We start from the raw sequence: 16,466 nt of genomic DNA on the forward strand, positions 1-16,466 counted from the left end.
TCAACTACAGAATTCACGCCTGCGATTTTTCAGCTCCCCCACGCTTACGCTCCCAGATCGAAGACGATCAACTCGCCAATCTTCTAGTACCCCCTCTTCTCTTCCACGTTTACAAATACAAGCCTCTGTTAACTATGGAAGCAACTACGGAGACACGTACAGTGGAGGCAAAATGCTACTGCGGTGGCGTGCACTTCTCTCTCGACCTGCCCGTCACAGACCTTCCTCTCAAAGCCTATTTGTGCCATTGCAGCATCTGCCGCTATAACACCGGAACTCTTGCCAGTATGCACGCCAATCTTGGTCAAGGCGTCGAGCCAAAGTGGATTGCGCCGTCGAGCATCGATAGCGTGGTGTCTTACAAGATACCCGGTGTTGGCTACACTCCAAAGTCGTGCTCGACTTGTGGCTGTCACATCGGCGCCGTTGGAAATGATGATGGCGGATGGACTTTTGCAACATCAATCCTAAAAGAGCATGGCCGCGACGTTGTCAATATCACATCGCACGTCTTCAACTACTCGGCCGGGGATGGCGGGCTGGCGGGCATCCTAACCCATATGCAAGGCAAAACTATACCAACCTGGAATCCAAAGGACGACCAGCCCAACGCAGCGGCCCCGAAACCCCAGACTGAAACCGGCACCGACGGACAGGAGAGGCTTCGCGCCCAGTGTCACTGCGGAGGTGTCTCCTTCACCATCCCTCAGCCGACCAAGGACATGGCCGAGCACGCCTACGCTCAGCGGTTTGTGTCGCCGCTCGACCAGAAAAAGTGGTATGGGACTCTCGATCTTTGCGACGACTGCCGGCTCGTCAACGGAACCCCAGTGGCCTCTTGGATTTTTGTGCCCATCAATGTCATCGAACCGACTCTCGGCGAGGACCTCGAGCTGGGCACCATCAAGACGTACGGCTCCTCGGACGGGGTGACGCGCGCCTTTTGCTCCGTCTGTAGCGCCACCATCTTCTTTCTCCAGCATGACCGTCGCTACAATGGCGTGCCCGTGGCCGACATCTCAACCGGCCTGCTAAGAGCGCCGGACGGGGCCATGGCGGAGAGCTGGATCACCTGGCGGACGCGGGCATCGTTTGAAGGCGACGGTCTTGCTTTTGACAAGGACATGGCTGAGGGTATCGTCAAGGGCATGAAGAAGTGGACAGCCGAAAGAAATGGTGGGCAGAGTCTGACGGGCGAGATTTGAAGTGTGAGAGAATGGCTACGTGATGTAAGTGCGCTGATTGAGGATGAGTGTAGGTAGGTGTTTGGCGTTGCGGCTGTCGGTGGACAGAGAAAAATGAAGCTGCCTTGTGGGGGTACCAACGATATATTCTTGCCATCTCTCTGTTCGGATGGTCAAGCTTGACGCGATGGAGTGCGATGCAAATTAATGTCCTACTTTTTCCCTTTGCTATCAACCTTTCTCTTTAGGACTCAGTAATAGCAAAATTTTGAAAAAAATTGGTCGTTATCGATAATAGGGAAATTCCTGTTACGTACATACCTCCCTAGGTGGGTTACCTTAGCAAGTATGCGCTGAACAAAAGAACAATTACTGTCTCCAAGTACTAAGAGAATCTCAACAAGGCATTTATCCTCGACTTAACTTTAATTCCATATTCAAGGCATCAGCAATATCAGCCAGTTTTTTCTTAAATCTATAGACAGTTCAATCCCCACCAGTTTCCAGGCCGCAGGCCCGTTTTAGGCCCCTACCTCAGCTTCAACCTCTCTTTGTTCAGCCCGCCGCAGCCGCGACCTGCGCAAGCATCGGAAGCGCCCTTATTTCGATGCAGCATGTATCGCGGCAGCCAGTTTCCCTCATAGCCAGGCTCTTCCCCGTACCGCGACGGCAAGCCCTGCGCACAATGGCGACCTCTGCCGCCACCAGATCCTACAACGTGAGTCACTGCTTTTGTCGCGGCATTCTCTCTCACGCCAACGCCAACCAGCTGACGCCAACACGGCCGACAAGGATGCGATTGACGCGCTCAATACGCTGCAGACGCCGTATGAGGTAATAGAGGCGCGACGCAAGGCGGGCATCAAGCCCAATGCCGCGTCCATGCAAGAGATGCGCATCTATCTCAACCGCATCGGCTACTCGGTACGGCCCCTTCCCCTCTGCCCTCCCCAATGCCTTTCTGCCGGATAGTACCTTCCAACGCACTCACTCACACGCCCGCCAGCCATCCGACCTGGACCGCCTCAACATCATCCACGTGGCCGGCACCAAGGGCAAAGGCAGCACCTGCGCCTTTGTCGACTCCATCCTCGGCGAGTACCGCGAGTCCCGCCACACCCCTGCCAAGACGGGCCTCTTCATCTCGCCGCACCTCATCGCCGTGCGCGAGCGCATCCGCATCAACTCGGCGCCCATCTCCGAAGCGCTCTTTGCCAAGTACTTTTTCGAGGTCTGGGACCGCCTCGAGTCGTCGTCGTCGTCGTCGTCGTCAGCGCGCCAACCCGATGACGATGAAGACGGCGGCGGCACCGCGGTGCTGCCCCCCGGCAGCAAGCCCATCTACGGCCGCTACCTCACGCTCGTCAGCTGGCACGCCTTTCTGCAAGAGGGCGTTGATGTGGCCGTGTACGAGACGGGCGTCGGCGGCGAGTACGACGCCACCAACCTCGTGCCGCACCCCCTCGCCGCCGGCATCACCACGCTCGGCATCGACCACGTCTACGTCCTCGGCGACACTGTCGCCAAGATTGCCTGGCACAAGGCCGGTATCATTAAGACAGGCCGTCCGGCCCTGACCGTCGAGCAGTTTCCGGACGCGGCCGAGGCCCTGCGCGCCCGCGCGGCCGACAAGGGCGTCGCGCTGCGCGAGCTGCCCGTCGACCCGCGCCTCGCGAGCGTGCGCATCAGGCCCGCGGCCACGTTCCAGAAGCGCAACGCCTCGCTGGCCGTCGCGCTGGCCGAGACGGCCCTGGAGCAGCTCGGTGTGGCCATGGACACGGGCGACGATGGCAAGGGCCTGCCGCGGGAGTTTGTCCACGGCCTAGAGAAGACGAGCTTCCGCGGCCGGTGCGAGGTCAAGGCCGAGGACAAGATTATCTGGCACGTGGACGGCGCGCATACCGCCGACAGCCTCAAGGTGTCTGCCAAATGGTTCGCCAGCGAGACGGAAAAGAGGTACAGACCCCCAAACCAACCAACCCCCTGCGCTCACAAAAGCCCACAAGAACACTAACATGTACACCCAACCTCCAGAACCGGCCCGCGCGTCCTCATCTTCAACCAGCAAGGCCGCGCCGAGGCCGTCGACTTTCTCGCCTCCATCTGCGCCGCCAACAAGAAGCAGCCCGCGCCGCCGTCGTCGGAGGCGCAGTCCTTTGACCACGTCATCTTTTGCACCAACGTCACGTACGCCGCGACGGGCTACAAGCGCGACTTTGTCAACCGCCAGGTCGACCCCGCCGAGGTCGCGGGCATGACGGCCCAGCGGCGCTTCGCCGAGACGTGGGCGTGCCTCGACCCGGGCGCCGATGTGCGCGTGCTCCCCAGCATTGAGGAGGCGCTCGCCTGCGCGCGAGGGCTCGGCGCCGATTTACCGGAGGGCAGCGCCGTGCAGGCGTATGTCACGGGTAGCCTGCACCTGGTGGGCGGCGCGCTGGGAATCCTGGAGCAGGCGGATGCGCTGTAAGCCGGGTGGGTGGTAAGAGGGGGGGATCTAGATGGCTACGTTGCCAAGGAGGTGGCCTAGGTGAAGTCGAAAATATATACGAGTTGAGACGTGTACATGTTATAATAGACCATCGGGCTCCAAAGCCCGCATGATACCCCCAACGAGGTGTAAACTCCCAGTGACCAGCACTTTTTGCGTCTTGCCGCGTCCGCCCGCCGTCTTCCTCACCTCCGCCACCGCACTCTGCACGTTGTCAAACACACTCACGCTACACCCAGGCGCGAGCGTCCTCATCGTCCCGGCCAGCGCTTCCTGCACGCTCAAGTCGCCGCCATGGTCTGACGCCGCCTGCTCGTTCCTCGTAAACAGCGCCCGGGAGAAGACGTCGGGGCCCCTCGCCGCGGCCGCGGCCGTCGTGTCCACGAGGTGCGCCAGCAACGCGGGCGCGTCGCGTTCCTGCTGATTAAAGACGAGAGTCACCAACTCGTCCGCGGCCAGGCTCTGCGCCAGCCACCGGGCCACCTGCTCGATGCTGTCGCGCGTGTGCGCGCCGTCGAGCATCCACTGCACGCCGTGTGCCTCGTCGTGGAGCGTCTCGCAGCGCCCGCGCAGCGTCGCTGCACGCAGGCCCGTCACCATAGTCGCCGAGAGATGCCCCAGCGTCTCGGCCGTGCTGGCCGCCTCGTCCCGGATGCCGAGGTGCTCCTGGACGGCGAGCACGGCGAGCGCCTGGTTGCGCTTCTGAAAGTCGCCATGCAGGGCGCTCTCAACGCCGGCCCACGCGTCCACCGCCTCCTCGTCCGCCTCGAAGAGCCGTGCCTGTCGCTCCACGGCGCGCCGCCTCAGGACGTCCATGACGGGCGGCGCGCTGCCAAGCGTAAAAGCCGCCACGCCGGGTTTGAAGATGCCCGCCTTGTGCCAGGCAATCTCCTCCACGGTGCCGCCCAGCATTGCGACATGGTCGATGCCCAGCTGTGCCACGACCGCGGCCGAGACGGCCTCGGGCGGCAGGACATTGGTCGCGTCATGCTCGCCGCCGATGCCGCACTCCATGACCACGTCGCGCACGCCCGCGCTCAGGAACACGTGCCACGCCAGGATCGTCAGGAAGCGAAAGTAAAACGGCTTCGACGCGGGGCCCTCGGCCACGTCGCGCGGCTGGCCCTCGGCGAGGGCCGCCGCGGTGAAGCGATCCCACAGCTGCCAAAAGGCTGTGGCAAACGCGGCCTGGCTCACGGGCTCGCCGTCAACGGCGATGCGCTCCCGCGGGCTGACCAGGTGCGGGCTCGTGTACGTACCCACCGGCCGCGGCTCTCCGCCGCGCTGCCGGTACGCGGTGCGCAGCAACGACGTGGCAAAGGCGCACACGGAGCCCTTGCCCTTGGTGCCCGCGACGTGAATGTGCCGCATGGCGGCGAGGTCGCGCGGCGTGTAGCCGGCGCGGCGGAGCCACGTGAGCATCTCTGGGAGGGCCTGCGCGTTGAGGTCCAGCGCGGCGGGCGGTGACGGTGATGTCGGGCCGTCGCCGCCGCCGCCGCCGCCGCCTTGTCGTGGCGTCTCAAAGAGCGTGGTGATGGCCCGGTTCGAGGCCAACAGGTTGAGCTTGGCCAAGGCGGCCTCGTAATCGCGTGGGCTGGTGGTGGCGGATGAGCTCATTCTGTGCGAGTTAGGTTGTGATGAATACTTGACAGCGATCGTTTGCCGTGATACCGCGCAGACAGGTATTGAAGTGGCGTGCAGGCAACGGATGCCGTTCAGGATGAGGCGGCTGCGCCTTGCAAGCATCGCAGGGACGCACGAGCGCAATGCCTCTTGGCCCCTGGCGTTCCAAAACCTAAAGAATTGTCCAAATATCAATATGCAAGCAACTCGATATTTTGTTGCGCTTCCAACAGAAGCGAATGTAAACGTTGTCAACGGTAAATCCTCAGCGTTGAGGGTTGTGCAGGAGAAAGAAGCTGCGGGTCATAGGCAGAGCAGCGTCAGCTTTGGTGTCAAGACGTCAAGACACTACCAACACTTACAACACTGGGCACTTCGTAGCACCGAAATGCTAGGCTTTCACCCATAAAGACAATCTATCGCATTTCACAATTCTTATTCAACTTTCAAGACGGTCTATTGATATATCTAATACACAGGCTACGTGCCTCCTAGACGCATCTCCCTGAAACCAATGTACACCACAAAGAAAATCGACGTATTGTTTTAATATCTTCCCAATTTTTAGTCTACGCGCAAGCTCTGCAGGCGGGCTTCCGTGGCAATAACCTAACAAATGAGTATTAGTCGCATTCAGCAGCAGTTTGGGATGAGATCAACAACATACATCAAGAGCCTGTTGCACCTCCAGCACCTTGCGAACCTCTCCGAGCCAGTCGCGGCTAAGAGTCTTCGCCCAGCCCTCGAGGCCGTTCATTTCACGAGCAGCAGCATCCAAATCACCCTCTTCGAGGAAGGTCTGCGTGCGGGTGAGAATGCTCTCGACATCGTCGCCCTCCGCAAGACCCTGCTTCTTGAACATGAGGTGGCTCAGAACCCAGCTGGAAGCGTGGCTCGCAACACCGGCATCATCGGGTAGCAGGGAAGCCTTGCGGACCTCGCTCGCTACGCGGCGGAAGCGGTCAATAAGATATGAGGGGGAGGAAATACCCTTCTGGTAAGCAGAGGGGTTGATAGACGAGATGGCGGCGTCAACGACATCGTCGTTGGCAGCAATCTCCTTGAGAGCGACGAGCTCCTTGATGAAAGGCTTGGGGTGCGTAGCACCCTCAAGGCTAGCACGGACGGCCTCAACAGCAACGTGGAGCTGCTGAGTCTTCAGGTTAGTATCAAGAACGCTGTTCCAGCCAACGGTCAGCTTCTCAAGGTCAGCCACAGCGGCTGTGAGCTCGTTCAGCTTGCTGAGGCGGCCTTCACGCTCGGTCTCGACACGGTTCTGGACCTCCTTAACAAACTCCTTCTTCAAAGCTACAGCCTGCTCCAAAAGTTTGGTCTGAAGCTTCTCCTCGTTCAGCTTCTGCTCGCGTTCGAGCAAGAGCTGGGCGCGTTGATCGTATGTGTCGCGAACCTTGGTCATTTCCTCGTCAAACTCCTTGCGCCATGAGTCCTCTTGCTGGACCATGGTGTTCTCGACTCTCTTCACGAGCTCGGTGGCGGCCTTGTCAAACTCAGCGATCGTAGACTTGACCTCGCCAGCAGCCTTCTTCTCGACACTAGTCTTGAGGGCCTTGAGCTTTTCGCCGACCTCGCCGACTTCACGCTTAGCCTTGGCAATGGTAGTGGAGTATTTGCCATGGGCATTGTCGGCATTGATGACAAGGATGAGGTCGTTGAGCATGCGGACGAGATCTTGGATGATGGGCTCCTTGGCGTCGGGAAGGCCCATTAAATCGATGGGTTCCAGGGGCGGGAAGCGAGAGGGTTCGTTGACCTCGGGAGCCTTGAAGTCCTTAGACTCTTTGCTAGCTACAGGAGCAGATTTAGCCTCGACAGGTTTGGCTTCCGCAGGTTTAATCTCCGCAGGTGCAGCCTCTTTCTTGGGAACTTCATCAGACTTCGCGGCCGGCTTCTTGCGCGAGGAAGAAGCAGAAGATGATTGCCGGCCGACCGGCTCGCCGCTGTCGGCAACCCTCCATGATGCACCACTCTGGGCTGGGATGCGCACATGCTCGCCGGAACTCGAAGCAGGGCGCTCAGAGTCGTTACGGCGGGCATTGGGGAATTTCTTCTGGAACTCGAGCTCCTCGAGGTACAGGACGGCCTGCTCACCAAAGGGCACAAACTCGGTGAAAATGTCGTGGAAGGTGTCGTTGATGCGCGAGTACCAAACACCGCCCGCGAAGCCAATGACGCCGAGAAGTATGAGGGAGGTGACAAAGCGGCGGAGACGGGCCATGAAGCCCTTCTTCTTGGGAGGCGGAGGAGGCGGAGGAGGCGGAGGAGGCGGGGGAGTCGACTTGCTAGCACTGCCAGCAACTTGAGAGGCAGCGGAGGCAGCCGCGGCAGCCTTTCGGATAATATCCTCGGGCACAGGAGGAGGTGTCAGAGGAACCTCATGGATACCGACCTTTTTCTCGATAGTTTCCTCGGCGGGCGCAGGGGCACGTTCGGAGCTCTGGATCTCGGAGGTCGGGAGGACGGGCGGTTTGGGGACGTCGGGGTACTTGCGGTCGGCATAGTACCTCTGTTAACTTGTCAGTAATCGAACAGCAACTCGATTGCCTGTCGATGGCAGGGCCAACAGCCAGCTCATTGTAGGCGTTCGCGCAGCGGCCATTGTCGGGATACCCGCGCCAGAGGGACAGAGCAAGCTCACGTTTTGAAGCAGAACCGAGCGTCGCGACGCGGCGGCGGCCCATTGGCGCCCGGCAGCCGCCGCGGTGGGCTGGCCGACGAGCAGCCTGGTTGACCGGAGCGATGATCGCAGCATTGGAGATGCAATGGCCAACAGAATAGGTTGTGGTTGAGGAGCGAGATGCTGCGACGGCGGTTAGGCTGAGTAGTACCTGCGCAGTGGACAAAAACGCTCAGGGTAAAAGTTCGGCTAAGAGCTTGGATAGCGCTAATGCGGACCTGGGCTGGGCGCCGCGGCAGGAACCGGGAGTGACGCAACAGATGAACGTCGGAACTGGAAAGTGTTTAAAAAGGAGGTAAAAGATGTCACGGCCTCATTACTGACGATTTAGAAAGGCGAAGCGGCAGGGTATTTTGTAGCTTCTATGAAATTCGTATGCCGCTCCAGAGATCCCCCAAGTCCTGGGCTTGTCGTCATTGAGGCTTGCCGTTAACTAGTGGACCATTCACAAGCTTGGAAGAGACAGTTCCGGCCTCAGCATGATGTACCTCTACCCGAGCGCTTCATTGAATCACATCTAATACCTGTAAAACGAAAACAGGTTGTTCAGACACATGATGCTACGGCCACAAACACTCAATATCATATTCTATGCATTAAGATCTGATGGTACAAACTGAAGTACGTACATGTAGACGGCTTGCCCACCAGTCCAGTATATCACTCCGCTGGAAGCCTGTAGCCAAACAGGTCGCCAGAGGCCATTGACGACAACAGCCGCTGAGCAAAGCAAATGGCGGAAGCCATGCCAGCTACTAGAAAATCCACGTCGATATTAAGGTAAACCAAGAAAATAGAATCATCAACCGAATTCAATACAAAACCCTGGACTCCAAGAAATATACTGCGCAAGCCCGAGGCCAGAGGGACGAAAAAAGAGTAACAAAAAGGCCTTTGTCAGATCTTCACGACATTAGTCTATTTGGGACAGGAGGGCCGCAAGGCGCAGCCCAGTGGTGCAGTCTCTGCTGACCCAATACATGTTCCGCCGCGAAATTTCGCGAAATCGAAAAGCAAGAGCCCGTTAACAGCTGCAGGGGCCGGCGGCGTTTGTGTTTGAATTTTCGGGGGCCAAGCTGACACCAGGGCGCTGGCCAGGGCGAGCGTGTCTGGGACCGGCCTGGTCGAGGGGAAGCTTCCTGGCGATGGCGGTAAAGAGTTCGGGGACATTTTCGGCAGTCTTGGCCGAGGTTTCGAAGAAGAGAAGCCCGGCCTCTTTTGCGTAGGCTTCAGCGTCGGCGGCGGGAATGGCGCGCTTGTCGGGCTGTTCCGTGACGAGATCGAGCTTGTTGCCAGCGAGGGCGATGATGATGTTTTCATTGGCTTGACGTTGGAGTTCCTTGACCCAAGCCTTGGCCTTGTCGAGGGAAGCCTGCAGGATGGAGCTTATTAGAGATATATCCGACATAACCGAAGCAGAAAAAACGGGCACGTACAGATTGTGTAATGTCATATACGACGACGGCACAGTTGGCGTTGCGGTAGTACATGGGGGCCAGGGACTTGTAACGCTCCTGGCCGGCGGTATCCCAAATTTCGAACTTGACAGTGGTGGTCTCGTCGAGGGAGATGGTTTGGGTGAGGAACGCAGCGCCGATGGTGGATTCGCGGAAAGAGTCGAATTGATCCTGACAAAAGGTCAGCTGCAGTCAAGCGAGGAGCGAGCGGATTATGCGAGCGACCGACGTCTTACCTTGACAAATCTCAGGACGATGGAACTCTAGATTCCTACAATGTTAGTCGGGGAACTTGGTCGTGGACGACTCAGATTTCTTGATGGGGATAGTCGCACCTTTCCGACAGCGGACTCTCCTACACACCCAAACAGTTAGCATTTCCCAGGTCAGAAGAGCGCCGTCTCGCATCAAAACATACCAAGGAGAACGAGCTTAAACTGAGCAAAGCGGTTGTTTGAGGGGCCGCGGGCACCAGGGGGTCCTCGGGAGGCCATTATGGTTATTGTTGAGGGGTGGGTATGTATGTGTGAAGACAGCAGAGAGGACGTAGGAAGCGTCGTCAGAATTGCCCCAGCGGTCAGGGATGAAGCCGAGGGAAGCGTCGGTCAAGGCGGAATTCGAGAAGCGACGAATGAATATGGAAACAGATGCGCGCAGGGGTGGACACAGCGGGAGATGAAGCAGTCCGGAGGGTGGTGGTGGCAGAGTTGATGGTGGGACGTTGCAAGTGGTGAGCAAGTGGATGAGGTCGGCGGTTCGGTCGTCGAGAGGCACCAACTCAGTTCAAGGCTGGGCGACGATTAGTGGCGGCGGCCTACGGAAGCAGAAGGCAAAGTGGGCAAGGCGTCGAACAGGTTGCCGTGTTCATTAGAGGTACCTATACCAGGTATTACAGTGGCTCCCCGGGCAGGTAGTGACTTCAGCGCCTGCCTGTTAGCGCCTCGCCATTCACGTCAGGTGACGGACAATAAAGATGCGGATTGCACGAAAAAGAAAAAGGTCTCGTCATGTGCTGAGATAATTCTCGGAAGTGTAACCTTTCTTCTTTGTTAAATCATCAAATTAATCATAGTTTTCCCTGTTGAAGATCTAAGTCTTCGTTCTTTTAATCACCTCGGGCCGTGATGACGAGGCGTTCCAGGCAGCCACTCAAGTACCAAGACGTTACTGTCAGTGGCTGAGTACGCCAGCCTTCCACCACCAACCACCCGCACGCGTGGCCGTGTTTAAATAAACGTCCACATGTCAAGCCCTTGGCGAAGACGTATATCAGAAACAGATCTATTATTCTACCAAATCTAAATTACAAAACTCCTTTCTCCTTGCAATGCTCATCATATCAATGCTCGCTTTTCCAGCGACTCCCCTTACAACTTGATCTCAGCCCTCAGAGGACCAAGGCCGGCCTTGACAGCCTGCTCGCTGAAGGGATAGTCGATGTAGCCCGTTGACACCTTGGGAAGGTAAAAGGTCTTTCTGTTGTACTCGGTAAAGGGAATCTGGTTCTTGATGCGGAATACAAGGTCGGGGTTCGAGATGAAGGGACGGCCATAGCCAATAATGACATCCCATCCAGCATACTCCTGATCGACGGCTGGACCCGCAGCCTCGAGATCATAGGCGCCAGTGACAATCACGGGGCTGTAGTTGTCCCACTGGCGGAGGAAGTACTGGAGGGACTTTTCACCGCCGGCAAAGGGGTCGACCTTGTGAGGCCCGATGAAGAGGAGGACGGGGTCACCGCGGGGCTCGACGAGAGACAGGTAGGCAAGCTTGTGGCCGCGGGCCTTGATCTGATCCAGAATGTAGCTGGTCTGAGTCCAGGTGTCGGACGACACGGCGTCCTGGAAGCTGGCAAACGGGCTGAGGCGCAAAGCGGTGCGGTCAGCGCCAATCTCGTCGCTGACGGCCTTGACGATCTCGAGCAGGAAGCGCGCGCGGTTTTCGACAGAGCCACCCCACTTGTCGGTGCGATCATTGACACTGTCGCGGGTGAACTGGTCAATCAGGTAGCCGTGGGCACCGTGGATCTCAACACCATCGCCGCCAGCGTCGACGACATTACGAGCCGCCGTGCGGAAATCGTCAATGATGGTCAGGATCTCGTCCTCGGTCAGTGGCTCCGGGGCGATGTCGCGGCCGGGCATGACCTTGGCAGAGCTGGAGCTGTACTTGAAGCCGCGGTCGCCGACGTATTTGGCGTCGACAGCGCGGCCCTGGTGCCAGAGCTGCTGGTAGACGAAGCTGCCCTTGGCGTGAATAGCGTCGTAGACCTTCTTCCAGGCCTGAGCCTGGGCGGCATTGTGGACACCGGGCAGGTTGGGCTGGCCCTCGGCGGCCGGAGAGATGCCGGTGGCCTCGGTGACGAGCAGTGTGCCGGGGACGGAGCCGCGCTCGGCGTAGTACTGGGCCATGATGTCGGTGGCGACGTGGTCGTCGTCATTGCGGAAGCGAGTCAATGGCGCCAGGGCGATGCGTTGCGAGATGGTGGTGCGGCCAACCTTGAGAGGCTGCCATAGCTTGGAGGTGGACGAGACAGTCATTGTGTGAGGTGTGTGAGGGCTAGTTGCAACGGGAGAAGAAGGAAGACAACAGTTTATAATTGAGTGGCTAATGACGAGAAGCAAATATGGCAACGCGGGACAGGCAAGGGCTTTATACGAATGGAAGAAGACAAAGGGATTGTGGTGGATCACGCATTAGTAAACGGCTGAGTGTAGGCCTTTGAAGTTGCAGGATGAAGTCGCATTATTAATCGCATCAACTGTCGTGCTTTGCGGCCGATTACATGTTAGTTAGCGTGCTTGCGGGTTTTAAGATGGTGGGTTCGTTCCATAGGGCCGCGGAGTTTGAGCAGCGAGTTATCGGAAATGATGAGAAATATTATGGGAAAGTCCGTCACTGAATTAGGTTGAGATGGATTATTCCAGATACTTGCAAATTGTCCATCTATAAGCGTGCGAGGCGTTTTGAACCGAGGATAACTTTGCTCAACTCGGGAGCGACGCCACGAGCGGACGCCACCAACCGCTGTTGTTGGACGTGGTGCACTCATAAGGACGCCTTTATTATTATTATCTGGACCTAGAGTGTCACGTTAGAGTGATGCAGTGCTCAAGCTAAAATGGCTTCTTTCATCACTATAGCAGCCCCTGTAACTAGTTGCACGCCTTCTAAAACTTAGGTAGGTAGGTAGGTAGTCGGACAGGCCAACAGCCAATGCAGCCAAGTGTGGACCTGGTGAGAAGCTGAAAACACTACCCTGTACAGAGTACGGAGTACCTAGGTACCTTGGGTACTACGAAACAGATGCCGTAGTTGGAGCATGATTGAACTTTTCTCATCTTCTCATCTCCGCATATTCGGCATTTGGCAGCGGCTTGCGGCTTGCAGGGGCCTTCTCACAGATGCATAGATGGATGGCCAAGAGAGCTTCTTGACCGACGGCGTTTGAGTTGCTCCACGGACAAGCAAGGTTGGCTGACAAATGCGACTTGGTACAGGCCCAAGCAAGATTGCGCAAGAACGATCCGAGGAGGTGCCACCATTATTCATCTATTGCTTATCAACGTTTCATTCCCACTAAGCGTCACGGGAAAATTCGAAAGGCATGTTTCTGATGAAAAGGATCTCGGTTTGCTGCCGTGGATCTGTCCGTCGGGATCGGGATCGCAAAGCCACATGACGAGCATGCGCTTTTCTGCAGAGTAGTTTAAGCCATGGATTGATTGTGCCAACTAACTACAACTACCTACATACCTGCGTGCTTTATGCCGTACATAGCTGTCTGCTGCTTGTACAGATTAGAACTTGCCTCTTTTCTGGACGGCAAGCCTACCAGCCGTGGCGGGGTAACAGAATACCTAGGTACTCATATGTCAAACGTTGGCACTACACCTGACCGTCGCCCGGTAACTTCCATTCAACGACCCAGCTGGGGTAGTTTGCTTTCCTTTAGTGAGTATTCCCTTATTTTTCTTTATTTATTTCAGAAAAGGTAGCATCGTCGGCGTGGCTTGCCTGTCACAAGCCTTGCTCCAGACTCTACAGTGACCCTTCAGCGCTGCGCCCTCCCTTGGCCGACCGTCCCTCGGCTAATCCCCTTTCAGCTAGCGTTTGAGCGACAGCAAGGAACAGTGACGTTATGAGCCGCGGGTTGGAACCGGGAGCTGACCCTTTGCCTTTCTGTATTCCGTCTCTCTTCGGCTACAGGTGGGTAAATAAACTCGTGAAAAATATTCAAGATTTTACAACGCCTGAGATGGTACGGTATATAATTTTTAGATGATTCAGCCCCTTCATGAACGTGCACGCCTAGGTATCATCAGCTGTTTTGCCTCTGCTTGACTTGCACAGTTGCACCTGCTCCGCCCCGGCCAGGCGCCTCCAGTCAGGGCGCTGGGCACTGTAGGTAACCATCGCCCAACCCGCTCCACGCCAACGAGCTCAGCTCAGCTTCGCCCTGCCGCCTCTGCCTCTGCCTCTGCCTCGTTGGCCTCAATTTTACCAACCTTCCATCCCACCATCCACCTCCTCGGCCGCCCGTCCGAAGCTTGCCTCGTCCTCCCGCATCGCTCACCCTCCATTGAGGCGCATTCACTGCTGCCCCTCACTACTTGAATCGCGTCCGGCACGCCCTCCCGACACCATGGCCCCCATCACCGGCCCCTTGTTCCCGTACCGCGATATCAACCTGCGTGTTAGCAACGACGCCTACACCTTCACCTCGCCCTCCTCCCCCAATGCCCCGGCGTTGGTCCTCGACCGTCCTACCGGCGATGTCAGCTTAACCGAACCGTCTCTGCAATCAACCAAGCGCGCCACTCGCGTCTCCAGTGTTGCCGGTGTCCTCGGTCTCATTCAGCTCAAGCTTGGTCCGTTGCCCATCCCCCCTCAGATCCTATCGTTGACTCGTCAATTTGCTAACTAACGATCCATTCCTCATAGACAAATATGTTATTATTCTCAACAAGACCAAACCTGTTGGCCGCCTCAAGGGCCAGATGGTGTACAAGGTCCTTGCCGCCGAGATTCTACCCATGCGCGAACGCCAGATCCACGATCCGGACGAGGACACCTTTGTTCGCCTACTCGAAACCTTCCTCAAGAAGGCGCCTCTCTACTTTTCCTACTCTCTCGATCTCACAAACTCGTTCCAAAGGCAGTCCCAGGCCGACACCACCAAGCCCCTCTGGATGCGCGCCGACGACCGCTTCTTCTACAACAGGTTCCTTCAGTCTGATCTCATCAACTTTCGCAACCTCGGCTCTCGCGCCCAGCCTGGCCCCCAGCCTGCTATCGACCCCTTCATCCTTCCCTGTATGTTTGGCATGTTTGAGATGAAGCAAACTTCGTTCAAAGGCACTCCTCTCAGCCTTACTCTCATCTCCCGCCGGTCTAGATACCGTGGTGGCACCCGATTCTTCACCCGTGGTGTTGACGAGGAAGGTCACGTCGCCAACTACAACGAAACGGAGCAAGTTGTTATTCTCAATGAGGCCAGCACCGGAATGGGCGGTTTTGCTGGCAGTACCGATATGCAGAGCGGAAAGCTAGGTGGTACCGACGGCAAGGAGATGCAAATCATGTCTTACGTCCAAACTCGAGGCAGTGTTCCCACATATTGGTCCGAGATCAACAGCTTGCGTTACACCCCCAAGCTCCAAGTCCGGGGCACACAGGCTGCTACCGCCCCCGCTGCGCGCCATTTCGACGAGCAGATCCGCATCTACGGCGACAACTACCTTATCAACTTGGTCAACTCCAAGGGCCGTGAGCGCAATGTCAAAGAGTCATATGAACAAATGTGCCAGGCTCTTTCTCGAGCTGGTAGTGCCGCCGATGCTACCAACGAAAAGTTCACCGTGACCCCAAGCAGCAGCAGCCGCAACCACTTTGACAGGATTCATTACGTCTACTTTGACTTTCACACCGAGACCAAGGGTATGAGAATGGACAAGGCATACAACCTGGTCACACGCATGCACCAAAGGCTCGAGACACAGTCGTACTTCCGTGGCGTGGATATGCCCGGCGGTCTCGATGACAAGCTCGAGGCCCGCAGCCTGCAAACCAGCGTCATGCGCACCAACTGCATGGATTGCCTTGACCGCACCAACGTTGTTCAAAGCATGTTTGCTCGTGCTGTCCTCGACCGCATCTTCGGCGAGCTCGGCCTCATGCCCCGTGGCGCCTCCTTCCGCGACCAGGACCCCGATTTCGAATTTCTCTTTCGCAATCTGTGGGCCGACAACGCCGATACTGTCTCTGGCTCCTACTCGGGCACTGGAGCCATGAAGACAGATGTCACCCGTACGGGTAGCCGCACCAAGCTTGGCGCCCTTCAGGATGGACGCATTGGCGTCACACGCTACTTCCTCAACAACTTTCTCGACGGTCCTCGCCAGGACAGCTTTGATATCTTCCTTGGTGCCTACCAACCTGGTAAATCCGGCGTCGGCCTGGGGCGCATATTTGTCGACAGACGCCCTCTCCTAATCCAGTCAATCCCATACCTGCTCGCTTTCAGTACCTTCATCGTGTTTATTGGCATTTTCACTAAGCGCGAAGCCGATGCAAGGGTCCTGCCTCTGCGAATCTTTATTCTTTTCTGGACCGCCGTTGCCGCATGGTGTGTGCACTTCATCTTCGGCCACGGCATGCTCTACGTATGTCCCTCGATTCCCCGCATTAGGTGTGCAATACTAACATGTATCGCTCTAGGTAAACTGGCCCAAACTTAACCCACGTTCCTTTGCGACTGAAGGCTACAACGAGCACTACTCCAAAGCACGCAAGGATGCCTTGCTGGGCAGCTTTGTGGCCCGCCACGAACGCGGTCTCAGCACGGCACGCTTCCTTAGTGCTGAAGAGGGCAAGAAGAGAATCGAGTAAAGGTGTGCTAGAGAATGGCCGAAAAAAATGTATAGTTTCTTCTGTTACTTTTTTAGATTTGTGCTCTTTATTTTGTTTCTATGTCCGTTTTAATTACAAGGATTTCCTTGGGGAGAGGTTCTCCG

General features: G+C 57.0%; 7 protein-coding genes across 7 annotated transcripts; 3 read left to right on the forward strand and 4 right to left on the reverse strand.

The window, feature by feature from the left end:
* Positions 1-287: 287 nt before the first annotated feature.
* On the forward strand, positions 288-1,205 carry CCM_04110 (DUF636 domain protein; the record flags this gene model as incomplete). The annotated part of the gene is made up of 1 exon (XM_006669258.1): positions 288-1,205. One exon carries the CDS (start codon positions 288-290, stop codon positions 1,203-1,205), a length of 918 nt encoding a protein of 305 aa, XP_006669321.1.
* Positions 1,206-1,869: 664 nt separating this feature from the next.
* CCM_04111 (dihydrofolate synthase/folylpolyglutamate synthase, putative) lies at positions 1,870-3,651 on the forward strand (the record flags this gene model as incomplete). Its single annotated transcript, XM_006669259.1, has 4 exons — positions 1,870-1,906; positions 1,954-2,108; positions 2,191-3,140; positions 3,219-3,651. 4 exons carry the CDS (start codon positions 1,870-1,872, stop codon positions 3,649-3,651), a joined length of 1,575 nt encoding a protein of 524 aa, XP_006669322.1.
* A 99-nt stretch (positions 3,652-3,750) lies between these two features.
* CCM_04112 (folylpolyglutamate synthase) lies at positions 3,751-5,289 on the reverse strand (the record flags this gene model as incomplete). The annotated part of the gene is made up of 1 exon (XM_006669260.1): positions 3,751-5,289. The coding sequence occupies one exon, from the start codon at positions 5,287-5,289 to the stop codon at positions 3,751-3,753; it is 1,539 nt and encodes a 512-aa protein (XP_006669323.1).
* Positions 5,290-5,859: 570 nt separating this feature from the next.
* On the reverse strand, positions 5,860-7,994 carry CCM_04113 (Mitochondrial inner membrane protein Mitofilin; the record flags this gene model as incomplete). Its single annotated transcript, XM_006669261.1, has 3 exons — positions 5,860-5,904; positions 5,963-7,819; positions 7,878-7,994. 3 exons carry the CDS (start codon positions 7,992-7,994, stop codon positions 5,860-5,862), a joined length of 2,019 nt encoding a protein of 672 aa, XP_006669324.1.
* A 1,020-nt stretch (positions 7,995-9,014) lies between these two features.
* Positions 9,015-9,941, reverse strand: CCM_04114 (Rab5-like protein ypt5; the record flags this gene model as incomplete). The annotated part of the gene is made up of 5 exons (XM_006669262.1): positions 9,015-9,362; positions 9,427-9,618; positions 9,684-9,710; positions 9,783-9,802; positions 9,866-9,941. The coding sequence occupies 5 exons, from the start codon at positions 9,939-9,941 to the stop codon at positions 9,015-9,017; spliced, it is 663 nt and encodes a 220-aa protein (XP_006669325.1).
* Positions 9,942-10,814: 873 nt separating this feature from the next.
* Positions 10,815-11,990, reverse strand: CCM_04115 (NADH:flavin oxidoreductase/NADH oxidase family protein; the record flags this gene model as incomplete). The annotated part of the gene is made up of 1 exon (XM_006669263.1): positions 10,815-11,990. One exon carries the CDS (start codon positions 11,988-11,990, stop codon positions 10,815-10,817), a length of 1,176 nt encoding a protein of 391 aa, XP_006669326.1.
* A 1,227-nt stretch (positions 11,991-13,217) lies between these two features.
* CCM_04116 (phosphoinositide phosphatase (Sac1), putative) lies at positions 13,218-16,341 on the forward strand (the record flags this gene model as incomplete). The annotated part of the gene is made up of 5 exons (XM_006669264.1): positions 13,218-13,298; positions 13,804-13,854; positions 13,898-14,321; positions 14,395-16,115; positions 16,171-16,341. 5 exons carry the CDS (start codon positions 13,218-13,220, stop codon positions 16,339-16,341), a joined length of 2,448 nt encoding a protein of 815 aa, XP_006669327.1.
* Positions 16,342-16,466: the final 125 nt, after the last annotated feature.

Source organism: Cordyceps militaris, assembly GCF_000225605.1.
Source record: "Cordyceps militaris CM01 unplaced genomic scaffold CCM_S00003, whole genome shotgun sequence".
NCBI classification, from domain to species: Eukaryota; Fungi; Ascomycota; class Sordariomycetes; order Hypocreales; family Cordycipitaceae; genus Cordyceps; species Cordyceps militaris.